Source organism: Caenorhabditis elegans, chromosome I (assembly GCF_000002985.6).
Source record: "Caenorhabditis elegans chromosome I".
In the NCBI taxonomy this organism is placed as follows: domain Eukaryota; kingdom Metazoa; phylum Nematoda; class Chromadorea; order Rhabditida; family Rhabditidae; genus Caenorhabditis; species Caenorhabditis elegans.
This window is the reverse complement of record NC_003279.8, coordinates 1,329,482-1,348,040: the sequence shown is the minus strand read 5'-3', so window position 1 is coordinate 1,348,040 and position 18,559 is coordinate 1,329,482. Positions and strand designations below refer to the sequence as shown.

At 37.6% G+C, this 18,559-nt stretch overlaps 6 protein-coding genes across 10 annotated transcripts; 1 reads left to right on the top strand and 5 right to left on the bottom strand.

Moving 5' to 3' along the window:
- Nucleotides 1-3,348: 3,348 nt before the first annotated feature.
- Nucleotides 3,349-6,769, top strand: K12C11.1 (the record flags this gene model as incomplete). Of its 2 annotated transcripts, NM_058442.6 has the most annotated exons (3): nucleotides 3,349-4,008; nucleotides 5,315-5,869; nucleotides 6,405-6,769. In NM_058442.6, the coding sequence occupies 3 exons, from the start codon at nucleotides 3,349-3,351 to the stop codon at nucleotides 6,684-6,686; spliced, it is 1,497 nt and encodes a 498-aa protein (NP_490843.1). The 2 variants fall into 2 exon arrangements, with proteins under 2 accessions (NP_490843.1, NP_001293413.1); NM_001306484.3 differs by lacking the exon at nucleotides 3,349-4,008 and having other exon boundaries at nucleotides 5,459-5,869; nucleotides 6,405-6,686.
- A 6-nt stretch (nucleotides 6,770-6,775) lies between these two features.
- smo-1 (Small ubiquitin-related modifier) lies at nucleotides 6,776-7,363 on the bottom strand. The gene is made up of 3 exons (NM_058441.7): nucleotides 7,273-7,363; nucleotides 7,116-7,216; nucleotides 6,776-7,065 (listed from the first exon to the last, which is right to left on the bottom strand). The coding sequence occupies exons 1-3, from the start codon at nucleotides 7,336-7,338 to the stop codon at nucleotides 6,957-6,959; spliced, it is 276 nt and encodes a 91-aa protein (NP_490842.1). The 5' UTR covers nucleotides 7,339-7,363; the 3' UTR covers nucleotides 6,776-6,956.
- A 904-nt stretch (nucleotides 7,364-8,267) lies between these two features.
- On the bottom strand, nucleotides 8,268-9,257 carry K12C11.7 (Copper transport protein; the record flags this gene model as incomplete). 2 transcript variants are annotated; one of them, NM_001083139.4, is made up of 4 exons in its annotated part: nucleotides 8,268-8,410; nucleotides 8,475-8,611; nucleotides 8,671-8,765; nucleotides 9,046-9,257. In NM_001083139.4, the coding sequence occupies 4 exons, from the start codon at nucleotides 9,232-9,234 to the stop codon at nucleotides 8,331-8,333; spliced, it is 501 nt and encodes a 166-aa protein (NP_001076608.1). The 2 variants fall into 2 exon arrangements, with proteins under 2 accessions (NP_001076608.1, NP_001293418.1); NM_001306489.3 differs by lacking the exons at nucleotides 8,671-8,765; nucleotides 9,046-9,257 and having other exon boundaries at nucleotides 8,331-8,410; nucleotides 8,475-8,604.
- Nucleotides 9,258-9,824: 567 nt separating this feature from the next.
- K12C11.6 (Copper transport protein) lies at nucleotides 9,825-11,026 on the bottom strand. Its single transcript, NM_001083138.4, has 3 exons — nucleotides 10,925-11,026; nucleotides 10,669-10,786; nucleotides 9,825-10,104 (listed from the first exon to the last, which is right to left on the bottom strand). The coding sequence occupies exons 1-3, from the start codon at nucleotides 11,019-11,021 to the stop codon at nucleotides 9,921-9,923; spliced, it is 399 nt and encodes a 132-aa protein (NP_001076607.1). The 5' UTR covers nucleotides 11,022-11,026; the 3' UTR covers nucleotides 9,825-9,920.
- A 147-nt stretch (nucleotides 11,027-11,173) lies between these two features.
- On the bottom strand, nucleotides 11,174-12,720 carry K12C11.3. Of its 3 annotated transcripts, none has more exons than NM_001306485.2 (4): nucleotides 12,526-12,720; nucleotides 11,883-12,045; nucleotides 11,742-11,832; nucleotides 11,174-11,353 (listed from the first exon to the last, which is right to left on the bottom strand). In NM_001306485.2, the coding sequence occupies exons 1-4, from the start codon at nucleotides 12,644-12,646 to the stop codon at nucleotides 11,285-11,287; spliced, it is 444 nt and encodes a 147-aa protein (NP_001293414.1). In that variant the 5' UTR covers nucleotides 12,647-12,720; the 3' UTR covers nucleotides 11,174-11,284. The 3 variants fall into 3 exon arrangements, with proteins under 3 accessions (NP_001293414.1, NP_001248982.1, NP_001248981.1); NM_001262053.4 differs by having other exon boundaries at nucleotides 11,925-12,045; nucleotides 12,526-12,659; NM_001262052.3 differs by lacking the exons at nucleotides 11,742-11,832; nucleotides 11,883-12,045 and having other exon boundaries at nucleotides 12,526-12,685.
- Nucleotides 12,721-13,963: 1,243 nt separating this feature from the next.
- On the bottom strand, nucleotides 13,964-15,343 carry K12C11.5 (MADS-box domain-containing protein). The gene is made up of 5 exons (NM_001083137.4): nucleotides 15,270-15,343; nucleotides 14,896-15,038; nucleotides 14,684-14,773; nucleotides 14,090-14,264; nucleotides 13,964-14,034 (listed from the first exon to the last, which is right to left on the bottom strand). Exons 1-5 carry the CDS (start codon nucleotides 15,286-15,288, stop codon nucleotides 14,012-14,014), a joined length of 450 nt encoding a protein of 149 aa, NP_001076606.3. The 5' UTR covers nucleotides 15,289-15,343; the 3' UTR covers nucleotides 13,964-14,011.
- Between the last annotated feature and the right edge of the window lie 3,216 nt (nucleotides 15,344-18,559).

Genomic DNA, 18,559 nt, shown 5'->3' with positions numbered 1-18,559 from the left:
CAACTTTTCGCACAAAAAAGTTTGAATTTTGAAAACCTCAAAACTTTTACAGCGGTCTCGTTATGAAAATCAGGCAATTTCAGCATCTAAGCAGCATATGTATCATGTTTCAGAAAAAGTTTAGGTTTTGTATTCCCGTAATCCATCATTTTACATTGACCACTTTCACCGCTGCTTGCCCACTGAATACATAATTTATTTACTTGGAAATTGTTTTAGCATCTGCAAAAAGTATTTATTTATCAGTTTTATTAAGAAAAAACGAAAAAAAGCTGTGAAAAACAAAAGAAAACAGGCGGAAAACAAAGCAAGATAAATGGCCGCTGAAACTTGTCGGCCTCTCGGCCATGGCCTAGAAACCACTTATCCTCGTCCCTCGTGAGGAAAAAGTTGCAGTGAATTGTAGTATTTGTACTCAAACTTCCAATTATTGCAAAAGAAAAACGGGAAAAATCCGTTAACATTCAGCATTTTACTCAGAAAAATCAACGAAAAACCATTGAAGTTTAACTGTAGAAATCCTAGGCCATGGCGATCATTCGAATTTGTATTTGGTTTGGCATTGTCGTTTGAAAAAATACTCAATACAATTCCTTCTTCCCAGTTATCTCAACCTTTTTGAGAAAAAAAAAGCGAATAAAGTTCGAAAAAATTGCATTTAAATTAACATTTTGTTTACGAGTATGGCCTAGAAATCGCGTGGTGGCCTAGGATTCATTTGCGCGCGCGAAATTCAAATTCAGCCACTTTCGTCGATTTCAACCGCTAAATGCTGAATGTTAACGGATTTTTTTCGTTTTTCTTTTGCAATAATTGGAAGTTTGAATACAAATACTACATTTTAAAACAATTTTCCCATTGATGATACTCCTTTAAAGTTTGACGGTTATTTGAAAAAAAAAATAGTTTCCAGCCGCTTGACAAGTCGGTCAAATTTCAAATTTTAACTAATTTTAGCCTATTTTTTTGAGCCGTCATAACTTTTTTTTTGAGAAGTTGAAGTATTCAAGAAGTTTCATTATGAAATTCGGTGTTTTCAGACTATTTTGAGTATAATAAAGCAATTTAAAAAATTTCGACTACACCACTTTTTTTTTTTTTAGAAAATTTTTTTTCTAGCTTTTTTAAACCTGTGTTCGTGACTGGTAGAAACCCACAAAAAACCATTATTTGTTCCATTCTTTTTCTTTGTATTTTTTTTTCTCTCATATCAATTGAAAAACGATTGATTCTTCTTCATTTCTGTACTTACATACCACCGCTTTATTGTTTTTACCTGATTTATGGTCCTGGCACGAACGAAACTTTTTTCAAATTTTTATCATTTTTGTTTAGTGAAAAATTGGAAAATTTACGAAAAACTATTTTTTGAAAATCTCAAATATTGAGATTTTTTTAATGCAAAAAATATTAAAATTCGAGATTTTCTTTCATATTTTTGTAAATTTTCAGCATAGTTTCTGTGAGAAAATCGCTCATTTTTGGATTAAAAAAATTAGATGTTTTACAAAAAAAATACTTTCAAATTTTTTATTTAAAATCGAAAAAATCCGAAATTTGGGTTACTGTAGCTGAAAAAGTTGGTTCGTGGCAGGACCCATGTTTTCACCAATCAATTGGTAAAATTTCTTGGGTTGTCTGAATTTTCCCCCACATTCTTCCCTAGAAAGGAGTCTTATTATAAAAACCCATATTTTTTTTGTTCGATGTTTGATTTTTATTCAATTTTATCGCCGATAATATTGATAAATGCATAATAATCTTATATATGGTTGCCGGGTCTTGCTGCGCTTATCAGCAATTCTCTCCTCCATTTCATTACTTTTCCACTTGACATTTTTCGCGGGCTTTCGGACTGAAAAATTCCAGATTTTTGAATTTTTTATTCAAAAAGTTTAGATTTTTTTCAAATATTTAGAAATCCACGGGTCTCACTAGCCAAAAATAAATTGATTAAACTGATTTTTCCCTATGAAAAATCAAATTTTATTCACAATTTTTGTATTTTTTTTAGAAGAAATCCACTAAAACCGCACTTGCTTTTTAAAAAATCGATATTGCAACTTAAAATTCAAAAATTCCAAGTTTTTTACAATATTCCGGTCCAAAAAAATCGATTTCAATAGAAAATCGATTTTTTTTTGCTCGGAAATCTACTAAAACTAAAAAATTAACGGCATTATTGCAAAAATCGATAGAAAAATAATTTTTTTTGTCCAAAAAATTAAAATTTCTAAAAATATTGCAGAAATATTACCCAGGCGCAAAGATTTGCGATATTTGCGCTAAGAACTACTGAATCCGGTCTCGACGCGACGAATATTTTTGTTAAATGCTAAAGTGTGTGCGTCTTTAAAGATTACTGTACTTTGAAACTTTTGTCTATTTTGCAATAACTACAGTAATCTTTAAAAGCGCACACACCTCTTCGTATTTAACAAAAATTTGTCGTGTCGAGACCGGATACCGTAGTTTTTGGCACGAAAATCGCAAAATTTTGCGTCTGGGTAATATTTCTGCGTAATTTGATTGAGGTGCACGGGAAAATTGAATTTTTCAATTTTTCGCTCAGAAAACCAAAAAATAAACAATATTTTGAGAAGTGATTGTATAAAACATCTTTTTTTTAAAAGAAACTTCAATTTTGTTGGAAAAAAATCGTTTTCTATCGATTTTTGCAATAATACTGTTAATTTTTTGGCTTAGTGGATTTCCGAGCAAAAAAAAAATCGATTTTCTAGTGAAATCGATTTTTTTGGATCGGAATATTGTAGAAAACTTGGAATTTTTGAATTTTAAGTCGCATTATCGAGTTCTTGATTCTTGAATAAAATCTAATATTCGATATTTTTGAATTGCTTTTTTCAAAAAGTTTTACTGCGAAATTGAATTGTGCAAAAATTTTCGATCGTGTCGAGACCCAAGCCTACTACACGTGGTGCCAGGGGCTGTCCCATTACGGTTTGATCTACAAAAAATGCGGGAATTTTTCGCCGCCCAGAAAAAAATGTGACGTCAGCACGTTCCTAATCATGCAAAATCAGTCTAAGATCTCCCGCATTTTTTGTAGAACTACGTAGATCAAACCAAAATGAGTCCCATTTTGCGTTGATCTTCGAAAAGTGCGGGAGAAAAGACGCAGGCATCTCATCTGATTTCGCATGGTTAAGAACGTGTGCTGACGTCACAATTTTTCTGGAAAAATATTGCCGCATTTTTCGTAGATCAAGCCGAGATGGGACGCTCCGACCCTTCGCAATTTTGTTTTAAGTCCAAAAATCGTTTTTTTTTTGAATTTTTTGCAAGTAATAATTAATAAAACCAAACAATTCAAATCCAATTTTACAGATGACATTCCAGCTCAGCGAGAAAACATTCAAAGTCCCTGTCGACCTTTTCACGGAAAATCGCCATCGCCTCGTCGACGCGCTTAAATCCAAGGTTCCAGCTAATTCAGTAGTTCTTCTGCAAGGCGGCGTCGAAAAGAATCGCTACAACACAGATGCCGCTGATCTTCCATTCCGTCAAGAATCCTACTTCTTCTGGACGTTCGGTGTCAACGAGAGCGAATTCTACGGAGCAATTGACGTGAGGTCCGGCGGAAAAACGACACTTTTCGCTCCCCGCCTCGACCCGAGCTACGCGATTTGGGATGGAAAAATCAATAATGAGCAGTTTTTCAAGGAGAAATATGCGGTTGATGAGGTGGTATTCAACGATAAAACCACGACGATCGCTGAGAAATTGAAGGAATTGTCTGCAAAACACGTTTATTTGCTGAGAGCCGAGAACACTGATTCCGGAGATGTGCTCGCCGAGCCGAAATTCGCTGGAAGTGGAGATTTCCAGCTTGACACGGAGCTTCTCTACAAGGAAATGGCCGAGCTGAGAGTTGTCAAGACGGAGAAGGAGATTGGTGTGATGAGATATGCTAGTAAAATCGCGTCGGAAGCTCACCGAGCCGCGATGAAGCACATGCGGCCAGGGCTCTATGAGTATCAGCTGGAGGTAATTGATCGGTTTTTTTTAACTGAAAATGTGCAGAAAACCGAGGTTTTTGACTTAAAACCATGAAAATATCGGGTTTTTTCGCGAAAAATTGGAATTTTTGGCTAAAAATAACCAGAAAATCCAAAATTTGAGGTTTTTGGCTGAAAATATGGGACAATTTCGATTTTTCTAACAGGAAAATAACCAAAAAAATCTATATTTTCGACGAAATTGTGCAAAAAATTAAGATTTCTCACTGAAAATTGCTTAAAAATCGAGATTTTTGACTTAAAACCATGAAAATATTATTTAGGGTTTTTTCTCGAAAAATTGGAATTTTTGGCTTAAAATAACCAGAAAATGGAGGTTTTTCTCGAAAAAATTATACTTCTAACCGTAAATTTGAGGATTTTGGCTGAAAATATGCAAAAAATTGAGTTATTTTGCAGAATATAAAGAATTTTGACTAAAAGCGCCTGAAAAAATCCAAAAAAAAAATCGGTTTTTTGCTTGAAATGATCGAAAAATGTAGATTTTCGACAAAAAAGTGTGTGAAATGGCTAAAAATGACCAAAATTAATGTTTTTTTTTTTTGGATAAAAAGTGACCAAAAAATCAATATTTTCCAGTTTTGGTGGTGGTAAATTAGACGTTTTTGGCTGAAAATATGTGAAAAATCTATATTTTCGACGAAATTGTGCAAAAAATTTAGACTTCTTACTGAAAATGGCTTTAAAAAAACCAGATAACCAGATTTTTGGTGTGAAATTGTTGAAAAAAAAATTTCTGCCAAAAGTGAGATATTTGACTGAAAATGACCAAAAATTCCGGTTTTTTCATCGTAAATTTCAAAATTTTGGCTGAAAATGACTATTAATCAATATTTTCCTGTTTCGTGATAAGTTTTCTAGTTTAAAGTAACAAATCGACATAAAATTTGGCTGAGATCGTGACGAGACCCCCCTCTTCCTAGAAAAACAGCGTGTGCCTTTAAACTGGCGGGTCAAATTTGTGTGCCAGATGCCAGGCAATGCGGGAATTTTTTGCCCAACCATGATGCAAAATCAGTTGAGAACTCTGCGCGTCTCTTTTTCTCCCGCATTTTTTGTAGATCAACGTAGATCAAGCCGAAACGAGACACTCTGAGACACCGACGTGCTAGTGTACTCCTCGTGAACAAAACTTTAAATTATAACAAATCTTAAAAATTTGGCTCAGATCGTGGCGAGACCCCCCCCCCCCCCCCCCCCCCCCTCCCCCAGAAAAACATCGTGTGCCTTTAAACTGGGACAGAGATGCTCAATAACCAAAGCGTGAATTCCAGAGTCTGTTCCGTCACACATCCTACTACCACGGAGGCTGCCGACATCTCGCCTACACCTGCATCGCCGCCACCGGCTGCAACGGCTCAGTGCTTCACTACGGCCACGCGAATGCTCCAAACGACAAGTTCATCAAGGACGGCGACATGTGCCTTTTCGATATGGGACCCGAATACAACTGCTACGCATCAGACATCACCACCTCATTCCCGTCAAACGGAAAATTCACCGAAAAACAGAAAATCGTGTACAACGCTGTGCTCGCCGCCAATCTTGCCGTCTTGAAAGCGGCAAAACCGGGCGTTCGCTGGACGGATATGCACATTTTGTCGGAAAAAGTGATTCTGGAGCATCTCAAGCAGGCTGGGCTCATCGTCGGCGACATTGATAAGGCTGTGGAGGCACGTGTAGGCGCGGTCTTCATGCCTCATGGATTGGGACACTTGATCGGGTTGGATGTGCACGATTGTGGAGGATATATGGGTGATGCGACGCCGAGATCAACGCTTCCCGGGCTCAAGAGCCTCAGAACGACGAGAACGCTGATGGAGAGAATGGTGAATAGCTCTGCAACCCGTCAAAACAGTCCCAAAACAGTAGATTTTCGGAAAAATCGATAATTTTCGCAGAAATCGAGTTGGCAGAGCCCTGCAACCCGTAAAAATTGTGGAAAAGCTGACTTTTTTAGTCAAAACTGTCCCACGGGAGTAAATTTTTCGGAAAAATCGATAATTTTCGCAGAAATCCAGGTGTCAGAGATCTGCAACCCGTTAAAATTGGAAAAAATTGACTTTTTCAGTAAAAATGGTTCCAAAGCATTAAAATTTTCGGAAATATCGATAATTTTCGTGAAAATCGAGGCGGCAGAGCTCTGCAACCGTAAAAATTGTGGAAAAGCTGACTTTTTCAGTCAAAACTGTCCCACGGGAGTAAATTTTTCGGAAAAATCGATAATTTTTTGAGTTTTGAGCTGTTAAAGCATGCAAAATGCCGAAATTTTATCGAAAAGTAGAAAAATTAGCCCCGCGGAGCTGGAAAATCCAGAAAACCTCAATTTTTCCGAATTTTCACGTAAAAATCGATATCTTCCAGGCAATCACCATCGAACCCGGCTGCTATTTCATTGATTTCCTGCTCAACGAGGCGCTCGCCGACCCGAAAAAGAGCGAATTCCTCGTCAAATCCGAAATCGACAAGTACCGCGGATCAGGCGGCGTCCGTATCGAGGATGACGTCATCATTCGTGCTTCTGGTAACGAGAATCTGAGCGATCTTCCACGAACCGTCGAGGAGATCGAGAACTTCATGGCTAGTGGAGGCGAATGGACGGAGAAGGTCATCGAATCTCGTGTCTCTGATTTCTTGTCCAAGTGATTTTTTGTCTACTGATTCTAATTTATCATCATTCCTACTACTATTACTGTGTTATTTTTTCATGTAAAATAAAATTTAATTTTTAAAAATTTGGGATTTTCCGAAAACGAAGAGTTTATTTGTAAGATAAATAAGTTATTTTAAACTTTTTTGGTTGTATAATATGATTCGAAATGTGGAAAATAGATTAAATGAGACAGAGAAACCGAGTATCTCAGTGGAAAAGGGATGGATGGGTGTTTGTTTTCGGATTAGAGTGTAGGTAGAGGACTAGAATCCGCCCAGCTGCTCTTGGTAGACCTCGATGACGTCATCGTCCTCCATCTCGAGCGTCTTCGGTGTGTCATCGTCGTTGATGCGACGTCCGTCGAAGAGGAAACTGCAAATATTTAAAGTTGATAGGAATTGGCGCGGATTTCCAAAACTCACCGAAGACTGTTGACGGCGACACCGGTTCTGTCAGCGTACGACTTCTTCAGCTTGGCCATAGAGGTTCCATACTTTACACGGAAGTGCACTTCGTTGCTGTCCTGCAATTTTTTTGGGAATTATTAACAAATTCGCGGCGAATTTCCAGTCAAATTACCTGTCCAACGACCTTGATCTTGATGTATTCGGCGTTGTCGCCTGCTTGAGCTGCATCATCGGCCATCGTTTATAGCGGGAGTCTCTGAAACGAAATTAGATTTGAAAAGAGAAAAAGAGATAGAAGGAGAGAGGTAGAGTTGCTATGGAGAATGCAACTCACACGAGTGAAAGGTATTAAGAGTGCAGAATGATGACTTTCTAGGGTATTTATATAGACGCTGTAACAAATAAAATCGATAATTACAGAACAGCTGGCTGAGCCACAAGATGCTTGAAAAATTAGGAATATCGATTGTCTGGGGAGCGCTGCGCTGAGAATTTCAAGAATATCACTGCGAAATTCAGAAAAAAAACCCATTTTTCTCAAGGAAATCCTTTTTTTTAGGATATCCAGTTCCTATCAAGTTTTCTACGTGGTTTTTCAGCGAAATTGACGAAATTTAGAAGCAAAACTTAATTAAACGCATCGCGACCGGAGAAAGAAGGCAAAAATAAATGAAAACACACGAAATGAGCCGAAAAATCGGGCAATACGCGCCTAAAAACCTTTTCGAAATGATTTCCCGCGTTGCAGAGTGTGCATGTTCACGCCGCGGTGTTTGCACACAATGCACCGCATTTCACGAGCAACACGAGGGTACGGTAGATTTTGGACAGGTTTTTGACCAAATTTGGTGCTTTTTGGACTGAAAAAATAAGAGATTTCGGCCTAAAATAGATAAATTGGTGAATTATTTGAGTTTTCAACGAAAAAAATGTTTTGAACAAGTTTTCGGAACAAAATTCAAGGTTTTCGCTTGGTTTTTGAGGAAAAACTCTAAAAATACCGTTTTCCAATATGTAACAAGGCAAACTGGATTTTAAAATATAATTTTAAGCTAAAAACTACAAAAACAATTGTTAATGAGCATTTTAGGCCAAAAAGCGATCGATTTAATTCGCGCGGTATCGTCAGGTCTCATCGTGAAATTGCAAGCGCGCTCTAATGTGAATATCGATTTTTCTTTATTAAAAATATATTCAAATTTAATGCTTTATACATATTTATGAAATCAATTAAGAACAGCAATTTCCAGTGTTTTCGACCTCCTTAACCGTCATCAACGGGCCAACGAAGAAATATCCGATGGCGTGGCCTAAAATTTACGAATTTTAAGCTTTTCTTCTAAAAATTCAAAAAAAAAAAAAAATAAATAAAACCTGCTAAAAGCGAGAAAAATAGCGGATAATTATATGTCATTGCTACCAGCATCAACGAATAATCCACAAAATTTTGAAGAAAAAATAGAAAAGAAGACGCAAAATGTCTCCAACTTGAGATGGATTCCATTGTAAATCTGCAATTTATCACCTTTTTTCGGAATTTCGTATCCTGGAATATTTTAAGCCAACTCACGGAGCCAACGATGCCAGTTTGCCACGTGGCGACGGCTCAGGCTCTTCCGGAATCTCCCAAATGCCTTCAGGCGTTGAGCAACAGCAATCGACGGCCTACAATTTTTTTTTTGGAATTCAGGAATTCCCGAAAAATAAAACACGGGTTTCTGGCTTCCCTCATAATTTGAAATGGAAGAGTTTTTGCCGAATTAGGCCATTTTGGCTCGGCCATATCTGGCGGCGCGTAGCGGCTCAATTTTAGTTGAAAAACTAAATGTGATTTGTCCGTGTGGAGTACACGACTTTCCCGTCCGGCAGGCGATTGTCAATGGAGCGCGAAAAATTCAATGAGGAAGGCCAGAACCCCCGTGATAAAATTTTAACAAAAAATCACCAATTTTTCCTTCACAGTTCTCGTCATTCTTTGCCTTCCGAATTTCAGCAATTCCAGGCAAAACGCGATGAAAAATAGGGAAATACAGGAGAAAACGTAGCCTGTGGTGTCTGTGGGCTTCCACTGACGGAAAAGGATGGGCTCTTGGATTCGAAAATGGAAATACATTTGCATCATGTCCATCATCATGGCTGCAGATTACTGGAATATCTGAAAATGCGGAAAATTTGGGGAAAAATATTTAAATCGATAGTTTTCCAATTTTTTCGGATATTTTACTCGATTCCTGTTAAATTACGAGTAACACGGATTTCTGGCTTCCCTCATAATTTAAAATGGAAGAGTTTTTGCCGAACTAGGCCATTTTGGCTCGGCCATCTGGGGTAGATTTACGGCGCGTTGCGTGTCGCGTCGCGGCTCGTTTTCCGTTTTTAAAACTGATGTATTTGTTCGTGTGGAGTACACGAACATTCCCACGCGTTGTCCGGCAGGTGATTGTCAATGGAGCGCAAAAAATTCAATAAGGAAGGCCAGAGCCCCAGTTTGCCCGTAGAGCGCGCTTGCACTGATCAGAATTTCAGCATTTTTTACCAGAAACTAGGAATTTTTGAAAAATTTGAATGTAACTTGTCCACGAGGAGTACATCAAGAGGTTTTATCGATTGAAAAAAAGTTCAGTTTTTGAAAAAGAAATATGAAAAAATTAAAAAGAAAATAAAAATTAAAAATTTCACCGGCTGTGTTCGGTTTTTTTGTTTTGAGAAAAAATAATCATTAATCAATAAAAATATCTTTATTAATTAAATTAAACTCAATCAGCAAGCGCGCTCCATCGCTAATTACCAAACTTAGCAATAGAGCGCGCTTGCCGCCGCTCAAGATTGTTCCATTCTCGCGCCGAAAGCGAGATAACCGATGCCAAGTCCGACAACAACGGCGATTCCGAGCCAAACCGAGAATGTCATGAAAAGCAGCATGAGAATATAGCTGAAACTCAGTTGCACCATGAAAAGTATCGTTTGACCGATGTGAATTGGTGAGAAGAGTCGGGAAATGTAGCTGAAATTGAAAATTTTATTGGAAATTTCGTTTTTGGAGAAAAATCGATATTATCAATGTCAATCAAGCTTTTAGGCGCGCGGCCGCGGAAAAAAAATTCGGCCGTCGATTTTTTTTCGAAAAAATCGATAATCTATCGATTTTCATTCTATTAAAGCCCCCAAATCGCAAAAAAGAATTTTTCAATTAAAATTACTGGAATTTATCAATTTTCCCGGATTTTATTGATTTTTTTTTGGAGAAAACCATCACGGGGTTCTTGCCTTCCTCATTAAATTTTTTGCGCTCCATTGGCAATCGCCCGCCGGACAACGCGTGGCAAAGTCGTGTACTCCACACGGACAAATACATTTAGTTTTACAACTGAAATCGAGCCGCGACGCGACACGCAACGCGCCGTAAATCTACCCCAGATATGGCCTATCCTAGTTTGGCAAACTCTTCCATTTCAATTTATGAGGGAAGCCAGAAATCCTTGAGCACAGTGACCTTTTTTGACGCGCGGCCGCGAAAGGAGAAAACTCGGCCATCGATTTTTTTTTTGATTTTGTATGATTAACTCACCTCCGGCTTACTAACTCATCTCGATTTTTGTGCCATTTTTCGATTTTCCACCGTAAGAACTTGATAAGTTCCAGAAGAATTCCAGCTACCACAATTATACAGCAAACCCAAACCATGGCTGGAAATTCAAAATTTAATCGGAAAAGTTGGAAAAAAAAATCAATAACTTGTTTGGTTTATCGTAAAATCGATAATTGTTATATTTTGAATTTTGAAATTTCTCAAAAAATCGATAATTTTTAAAATCCCGACTTACTGGGCGTGTCGGTCACATTCCACGTCTTGAAAAGTACCGTATCCTGGGTTTTCGTGTGAAACCACATATGCATGAAAGGCGGTCCGGATATTTTCATTTTTTTCTGGAAATTTTAAAATTTATCGTGGCGAAAACGCGCTCCGTTGACAAATTATTGACTTTCAGAGAAAAGTTCATTGGAGCGCGTTTGCAAAAAGTATACTCAAAAAAGAAAGGAAAAAAAATATAGTACTGAAAGTGAATGCATGTGTGAGAATAATGTGTTTATCAGCGGAAGGCGGTTGATAAAGAAATTAGAGAGAAAGAAACGGTTTGAGAAAACACAGAAAAACAAAAATTATATAAACATTATCGATCGATTCAAAGCCGAGATCCGAAGAAAAAATAGCCGATTGTTAGTCCGAGGCATAGAGAGAGGCATATATAAACCTGAAATTTAATAGAAAAAAATTGGTGGCCGAGAAAAAACTAGTCCGTGGTCGCCGTTTGGCAGTAGGGCTCATTTGCTGTGAAGTTTTAATTTTCAATGAAAAAAATTGTCGATTTTTCGACTCCACACGGACAAATACATTTAGTTTCACAACTAAAAACGAGCCGCGACGCGACACGCAACGCGCCGTAAATCTAACCCAGATATGAGCGAGCCAAAATGGCCTAGTTCGACAAAAACTCTTCCATTTCAATTTATGAGGGAAGCCAGAAATGCGTGAATATAAAAAAAATTGATTTTTAATTTCATTAGAGCGCGTTTACAACATCTAAGCGCAAATCATCAGTAGAGCGCACTTGCAATGGCAGCGAAACTCAAAAATCTCACATTAAAAGTCATATAAATGTTCATTAAAATGAATGCCAGAAGTGTTTGCCAAAAATGATACATTGCTTGAACAACGTGCCTCGCCCAAAATCTGTAAAAATCGATAAATCGATTGATCTCTTCCGCCGGCGGAAAAATCACAATTTCTTCCGGTTTTCACTAGGAACTACACATCCACCGTACTTGGTTCTCCGATCTACGTCACCGGCGGGGCGCATTTGCATTGAGGCCGCCCATTTCGAATATTTCAAAAATTCTAGTAAAAATCCAGCGAATCCGACGACGAAGCAGCTCCAAATCATCGCTGAAAATTAGGGGTTAGGGCAAAAACTTTGAAAAAATCCACGTTTCCGAATCCCCGATGTAGGTTTTCGTGGAGCTGGCCTAGGTTTTTCAAGTCTGCGGCCAAACTTTAAAATATTTTCTTCAATTTTTGTTGCAAAAGTTTTTTTTTAATTTCTAGGCCATAGGGATTTCTGACTTCTCTCATAAATTGAAATGGAAGAGTTTTCCGAACTAGGCCATTTTGGCTCGGCCATATCTGGGGTAGATTTACGGCACGTTGCGTGTCTCGTCGCGGCTCAATTTTAGTTGTAAAACTAAATGTATTTGTCCGTGTGGAGTACACGACTTTCTGGCGAGCGATTGTCAATGGAGCGCGAAAAATTCAAAATGAGGAAGGTCAGAACCCCGTGAGACCACCAATGGATTAGTGACACGCCTCACGACTATGGAATGGAAAATTCGGAAGATTTCGATTCGCGGAAATTTCGCTGCGACTTACTCGTCATGTCCTGCACCTTCCAATTCTCGAACAAAATGACGTCATTCAGCTCAACGTGGTACCATTGCCACATTTTTGTTGTTTTTCCCATCGGAGCCATCGTAGACGTGTTAAGGCTCATTTTCTGCTCATAAAAAATAAGTATAGTCAGGCGACAAAAATAGGTGCAATGACCGTCCAACTGATATTAATAGTGATAACGGTACCCTGATAACACACAACGACACTCCGCTCAAAGAAAAGTGACGTCACAGGAAAAAAAACAGAAAAAGTACTACTACAGTACGCCGACCATATCCCTCCAATATCCCCAAACCAATATCCCTTCAAAAGACGAAAAGTAAATTTTTCTAAAACTACAGTAATCCTACAGTACTACTACAGTACCCCGACCATCTCCCTCCACTAACCCAATACCAATATCTTTTCAAAAGACAAAAAGTACATTTTTCTGAAACTACAGTAATACTACAGTACCCCTACAGTACTACTACAGTACCCCGACCATATCCCTCCAATAACCCCAAACCAATATCCCTTCAAAAGACGAAAAGTAAATTTTTCTAAAACTACAGTAATCCTACAGTACTCCGAACATATCCCTCCACTAACCCAATACCAATATCCCTTCAAAAGACGAAAAGTAAATTTTTCTGAAACTACAGTAATCCTACAGTACCCCTACAGTACTACTACAGTACCCCGACCATCTCCCTCCACTAACCCAATACCAATATCCCTTCAAATGACAAAAAGTACATTTTTCTGAAACTACAGTAATCCTACAGTACCCCTACAGTACCCCTACAGTACCCCTACAGTACCCCGACCATATCCCTCCACTAACCCAATACCAATATCCCTTCAAAAGACAAAAAGTACATTTTTTCTAAAACTACAGTAATCCTACAGTACCCCTACAGTACCCCGACCATATACCTCCACTAACCCCAAACCAATACCCCTTCAAAAGCCGAAAAACATTTTTCTGAAACTACAGTACTACTACAGTACCCCGACCATCTCCCTCCACTAACCCAATACCAATATCCCTTCAAAAAAACAAAAAGTACATTTTTCTGAAACTACAGTAATCCTACAGTACCCCTACAGTACTACTACAGTACCCCGACCATATCCCTCCAATAACCCCAAACCAATATCCATTCAAAAGACGAAAAGTCAATTTTTCTAAAACTACAGTACTTCTACAGTACCCCGAAGTTAGTCTTAAGAGTGGCTTAACTTTTGGAATTCCTAGGCGGCCTGGTGGAAAACTAGTCCCTAGCGTTTTTTGTCCAATAGTGGCCCTCCACCGAAACCTCTTCATAAATGTGACCAAACTTCTGAGTTTTCTAGGCCACCAGTTCAAAAACTAGTCCCCAACAATAGCAATTTTTTTAAGGTCATTGCTTGTCCACACAAAGTACACAATTATTTTATCAATAAACTTTATTCGAAACTTCATTCAAAAAGTTAGGCGGGTCTATAGGTCTCGATCGGGATCCACTGAAGAAATCAGAAAAATCGATAAATATTGAATTTTTTGTTTTGCAAAACTTACTCAGCTGCAGGTACAAATCATCGACATAATCCTCAACTTCGGAAATTTCAAAATCATCAGTCGATTTGGAGGCGGGGCTTGGCTTTTGTGATGAGATCGTCGTCGTGCCGGCTTTCAGTGTGAGGTGCGGCTGGATGTCGGGCATCAGTGTTACTCGGCCCATTTTTTTCGGCTTCTGAAATTAAGGCCGGAATTACTCTAGTGACATCGCCAAACTCCCACTCGCCAAGTTATGACGTCATCAGTGGTCTGGAGACATTGATGACGTCACCCTTAGTCTAGAAACTCCTACACTGGGTTCTGGCCTTCCTCATTGAATTTTTCGCGCTCCATTGACAATTGCCTGACGGACAACGCGTGGGAAAGTTGTGTACTCCACACGGACAAATACATTTAGTTTTACAACTAAAATCGAGCCGCGACGCGACACGCAACGCGCAGTAAATCTACCCAAGATATGGCCGAGCCAAAATGGCCTAGTTCGGCAAAAACTCTTCCATTTCAATTCATGAGAGAAGCCAGAAATCCGTGCTCCCACAGCTAAGACAAGCTAAGTTATAACGTCACTCGTGGCCTAGAATCCCAACTCCTCACCAAATCCGGCTTCACCAGCCCATCCGCCACGTTCTTCTGTCCCAGGAGAGCCAAATCGTGAACACTAATTCCTTCCGGATCGTAGATCACCTAAAACCTGTTGTCTAACTGTGTACTCCCCGTGGAAAATGGTTTTGAAAAATCGATATTTCGCAATTTTCCAATTTTTCCAAGTGGAGTACACGCGTTGCTTATCAATGGAGCGCACTTGCCTGATACAACTCCTTCTCCTTCTGAATGATTTTTCGATCTTTATCAAGTACCAACTGCTTTTTTCTCGAGTGCCGGACCTTTTTCTTCGGCGGACGCTTCTCCGCCGTTGTCAGCATACTTTCCTCATTTTCATTCTTTTTGCCTGCAAATTAGGGTTTCAAATAGATACGAAAATCTGGCAAGCTGCCTTAGGCAACAAATGCCTGCCTATACGCCTTCAAGCCTACCTACGCCTGCCAAGCTGCCTTATAGGCGTCGAACGTTCGCCTAACTACAGTCAAGGAAACCTACGCCTGCCTACCTGCATTTGAAGCAGCCTTAGCCTAAATACCTGCCTAGGTAGGCAGGTATGAGGTAGGCGCTCAAAACTTACAACAGAGGATGTTTCCCATTATGTTACCGATTGAAAGAATGACACTTTGTTTTAACTTTTGAAAATTGAGAAATAAATTAATACATTTGGTCGATTGAAATTTTCGAATTTCGAACAAAAAATAACGTGAGAAATATTTTATATATATTTTTATTTTAACTTTTTTGAAAATTTACCAACTTTTTCCAGCTAAAAAGTTTAACCATTTTGTGGGTGGCACCTCTTACGTCCGTCCCCAACACATAAAATTTTTGTAAAATTTTTGTTGTTGTTATACCTGAAATCTGCTACAAGGTAACTTTCAAATTCCAACTTTTGATACTCTTTTTTCCAATAGGTAGTAAAAAAATCGTTATTTGTAGTAAAAAAATACAAAACGTAGTAATAAATCCAACCAGCCATTGTAGTAAAACAAGCTACCGTAGTAAAAGATATGGAACGTAGTAAAAATCGGAATTGGAAAATGTGGTAAAAAAAGAGTATTTTCCAGGTAAACCTAGTTTTTCTGAATTCAGCGTATATGAAATACCCGTTTTCCAAAATTTTTTTCAGCTATCTAAAATTGGGCAAAAATTTTTTTTCTGAAATAGCACAAAACCACTATATTCTGAAAAAGGGCAAATTTTTAATATTTTTTGAGTTAATTTTTTTTAGTATTATGGGTACGTTTCTGGGTCAAGAAATTCGTTTTTGGTCGCGCTACAGGGGTTTTTGTCTTGAATTCCAATTTCAACAGGTATATACAGGCACAAAAAAACAAAAATAAAAATTTTGGAATTTTGGGAGAATTTCTATGAAAATGGATTGCTAATTTTTTTTTAGTATTATGGGTAAGTTTCTGGGTCAAGAAATTCGTTTTTGGTCGCGCTACAGGGGTTTTTGTCTTCAATTCATTTTTTTACATACATATATGACTGCACTTTTTTGCAAAAAAAAAAATTTGGAATTTTGGGAGAATTTCTATGAAAATGGATTGCTAATTTTTTTTTAGTATTATGGGTAAGTTTCTGGGTCAAGAAATTCGTTTTTGGTCGCGGTACAGGGGTTTTCGCCTTCAATTCCAATTTCAACAGGCACAAAAAAACAAAAATAGAAATTTTGGAATTTTGGGAGAATTTCTATGAAAATGGATTGCTAATTTTTTTTTAGTATTATGGGTAAGTTTCTGGGTCAAGAAATTCGTTTTTGGTCGCGCTACAGGGGTTTTTGTCTTCAATTCATTTTTTTACATACATATATGACTGCACTTTTTTGCAAAAAAAAAAATTTGGAATTTTGGGAGAATTTCTATGAAAATGGATTGCTAATTTTTTTTTAGTATTATGGGTAAGTTTCTGGGTCAAGAAATTCGTTTTTGGTCGCGCTACAGGGGTTTTTGTCTTCAATTCATTTTTTTACATACATATGACTGCACTTTTTTGCAAAAAAAAATTTTGGAATTTTGGGAGAATTGAACTCATCCCTCCCCCTCCCACTCCCACTCCCACTCCCCAGTCCAAGCAGTTACCGACTGATCCAGAGAGGACGAGGGAAGCCTAGCTCCTCGGGGTGTGTGGCTTTTCTCACCTAGATTTACAATTTGAGATTTTACAATTTGGACCAAATTTAGCAACTCATTTCTCATTCACACGAGGAAAAGTCGTCTCGTGTCTCACATCAATGAGACACGATACGACTTTTCCTCAAACAATAAATAAAAGACAACATTTGTATCAAGAATAATATAAAAGGAAATAACCAATGACTGTTTCACGGAAATAACCAATGACTGTTGAAAAAACTACTTATTTTATTGTATTCATTCAGTTTTTAATCCCGTGAAAATCTCGCAAAAAAAAAAACACAAAAATAATTTTTTCTCAAATTTAAGAGACGTGAATCGTCTTATTTTCAAAAATGAAACGTCTTCAAAAATTGTTACTTGTACTATAACCAATTATTTATTGGGATATTCATTTAGTTTTCATACCTGTAAAAATTCAAGTCAATATATCACCGTTTCTATAGCTACACAATAGTCATCTCATAAACCCCAAAAATGTTTTTTTCCAAGATACTATCACCATTAAAATGTTTGGAAATTATTTTACATTGGTTATATTCAAGTAGCAAAAAAAGTGTCCTACCTCAAAAAATCGCAAATTTTTTGTTCTTTGAAAAATTTTCAAAACGTCTCATTACGAAATTCGGTTGGTTTTGAGCAATTTTGGGTCTGAAAAAACTAATACTAAAATTTCGGTACTCCACTTTTCACAAAACCGAATATTTTCAGATAACCACGTACTACTCAACTCTACGAAAACTAGTCGATAAACGAGAAGCCGATGCTCTTGCAAAGCTAAAAACTGTAAAAAACTCTGTCTCTGAGACAAACTCTAAACTCCTGAAGCCATTGCTAGAATCTCGTGCCAAACTCACAAAAGACGTTCAAAATGTGCTTATGAAAATGAACAATTTAGACTTGTATTTTTCGAAAGCTACGGCTTTGTTTGTTGAAAAAGTCTGAAATCCCGTTGAGTTCAGGTAATATCTAATAGATTCATTTTTTAGGATATATATGAATTTGCTTTTTTAGACCCAAAATTGCCCTAAACTACCGATTTTTGTGATAAGGCGTGTTGAAAATTTCTCAAAGTTTTGGAAAAAAGCTAATTTTCAGCTAAAACCAGAATTTTTAACGGTAGTTTTGGACAATTTTGGGTCTAAAAAAACAGTTTCAAATTTCTGTACTTCTCTTGAAATCTGTTTCAGAAGTTGTGCCGTCGGAGTTCAAGGACGTTATTATCAACATTCAACCAATAGACATTCCATCGCCTTCTAATATAAAAACGTATTTATTTGACTGTGAATAAAAATATGTTCCTGCATCATCTTTTAGTTTTGATGAGCACAGCTCTAATTGTTTGATTCTTTGACACCCATACATTGTATATTTTATTGTCCAAACCTGTCGAGGAATAACTAAAGTTAAAGTTCATCTGGGGGAAATGCAAAACCAAACTACGAAGGCACTTTTTCACAAATAGAGTATTAAGTTCTATAAAAAATTAGCGCATTGAATCTTATTTTGGCACCTCATGTCCTATGCATGTTTAATACTTTTATGTCCACTACTTTCATGTTACCCATTATTCATCTCCCTGACACCCGCACATTCATGTACCAACTAATCAACTTTTCAGATGATAATTCATTTTCTGTATGTTTATTATCAATTTTTGTGATTATTATCAATCTCTCTATGATGTTTGGGCCTTAACTTATTCATGTCTATTCACTATTTATTTTTG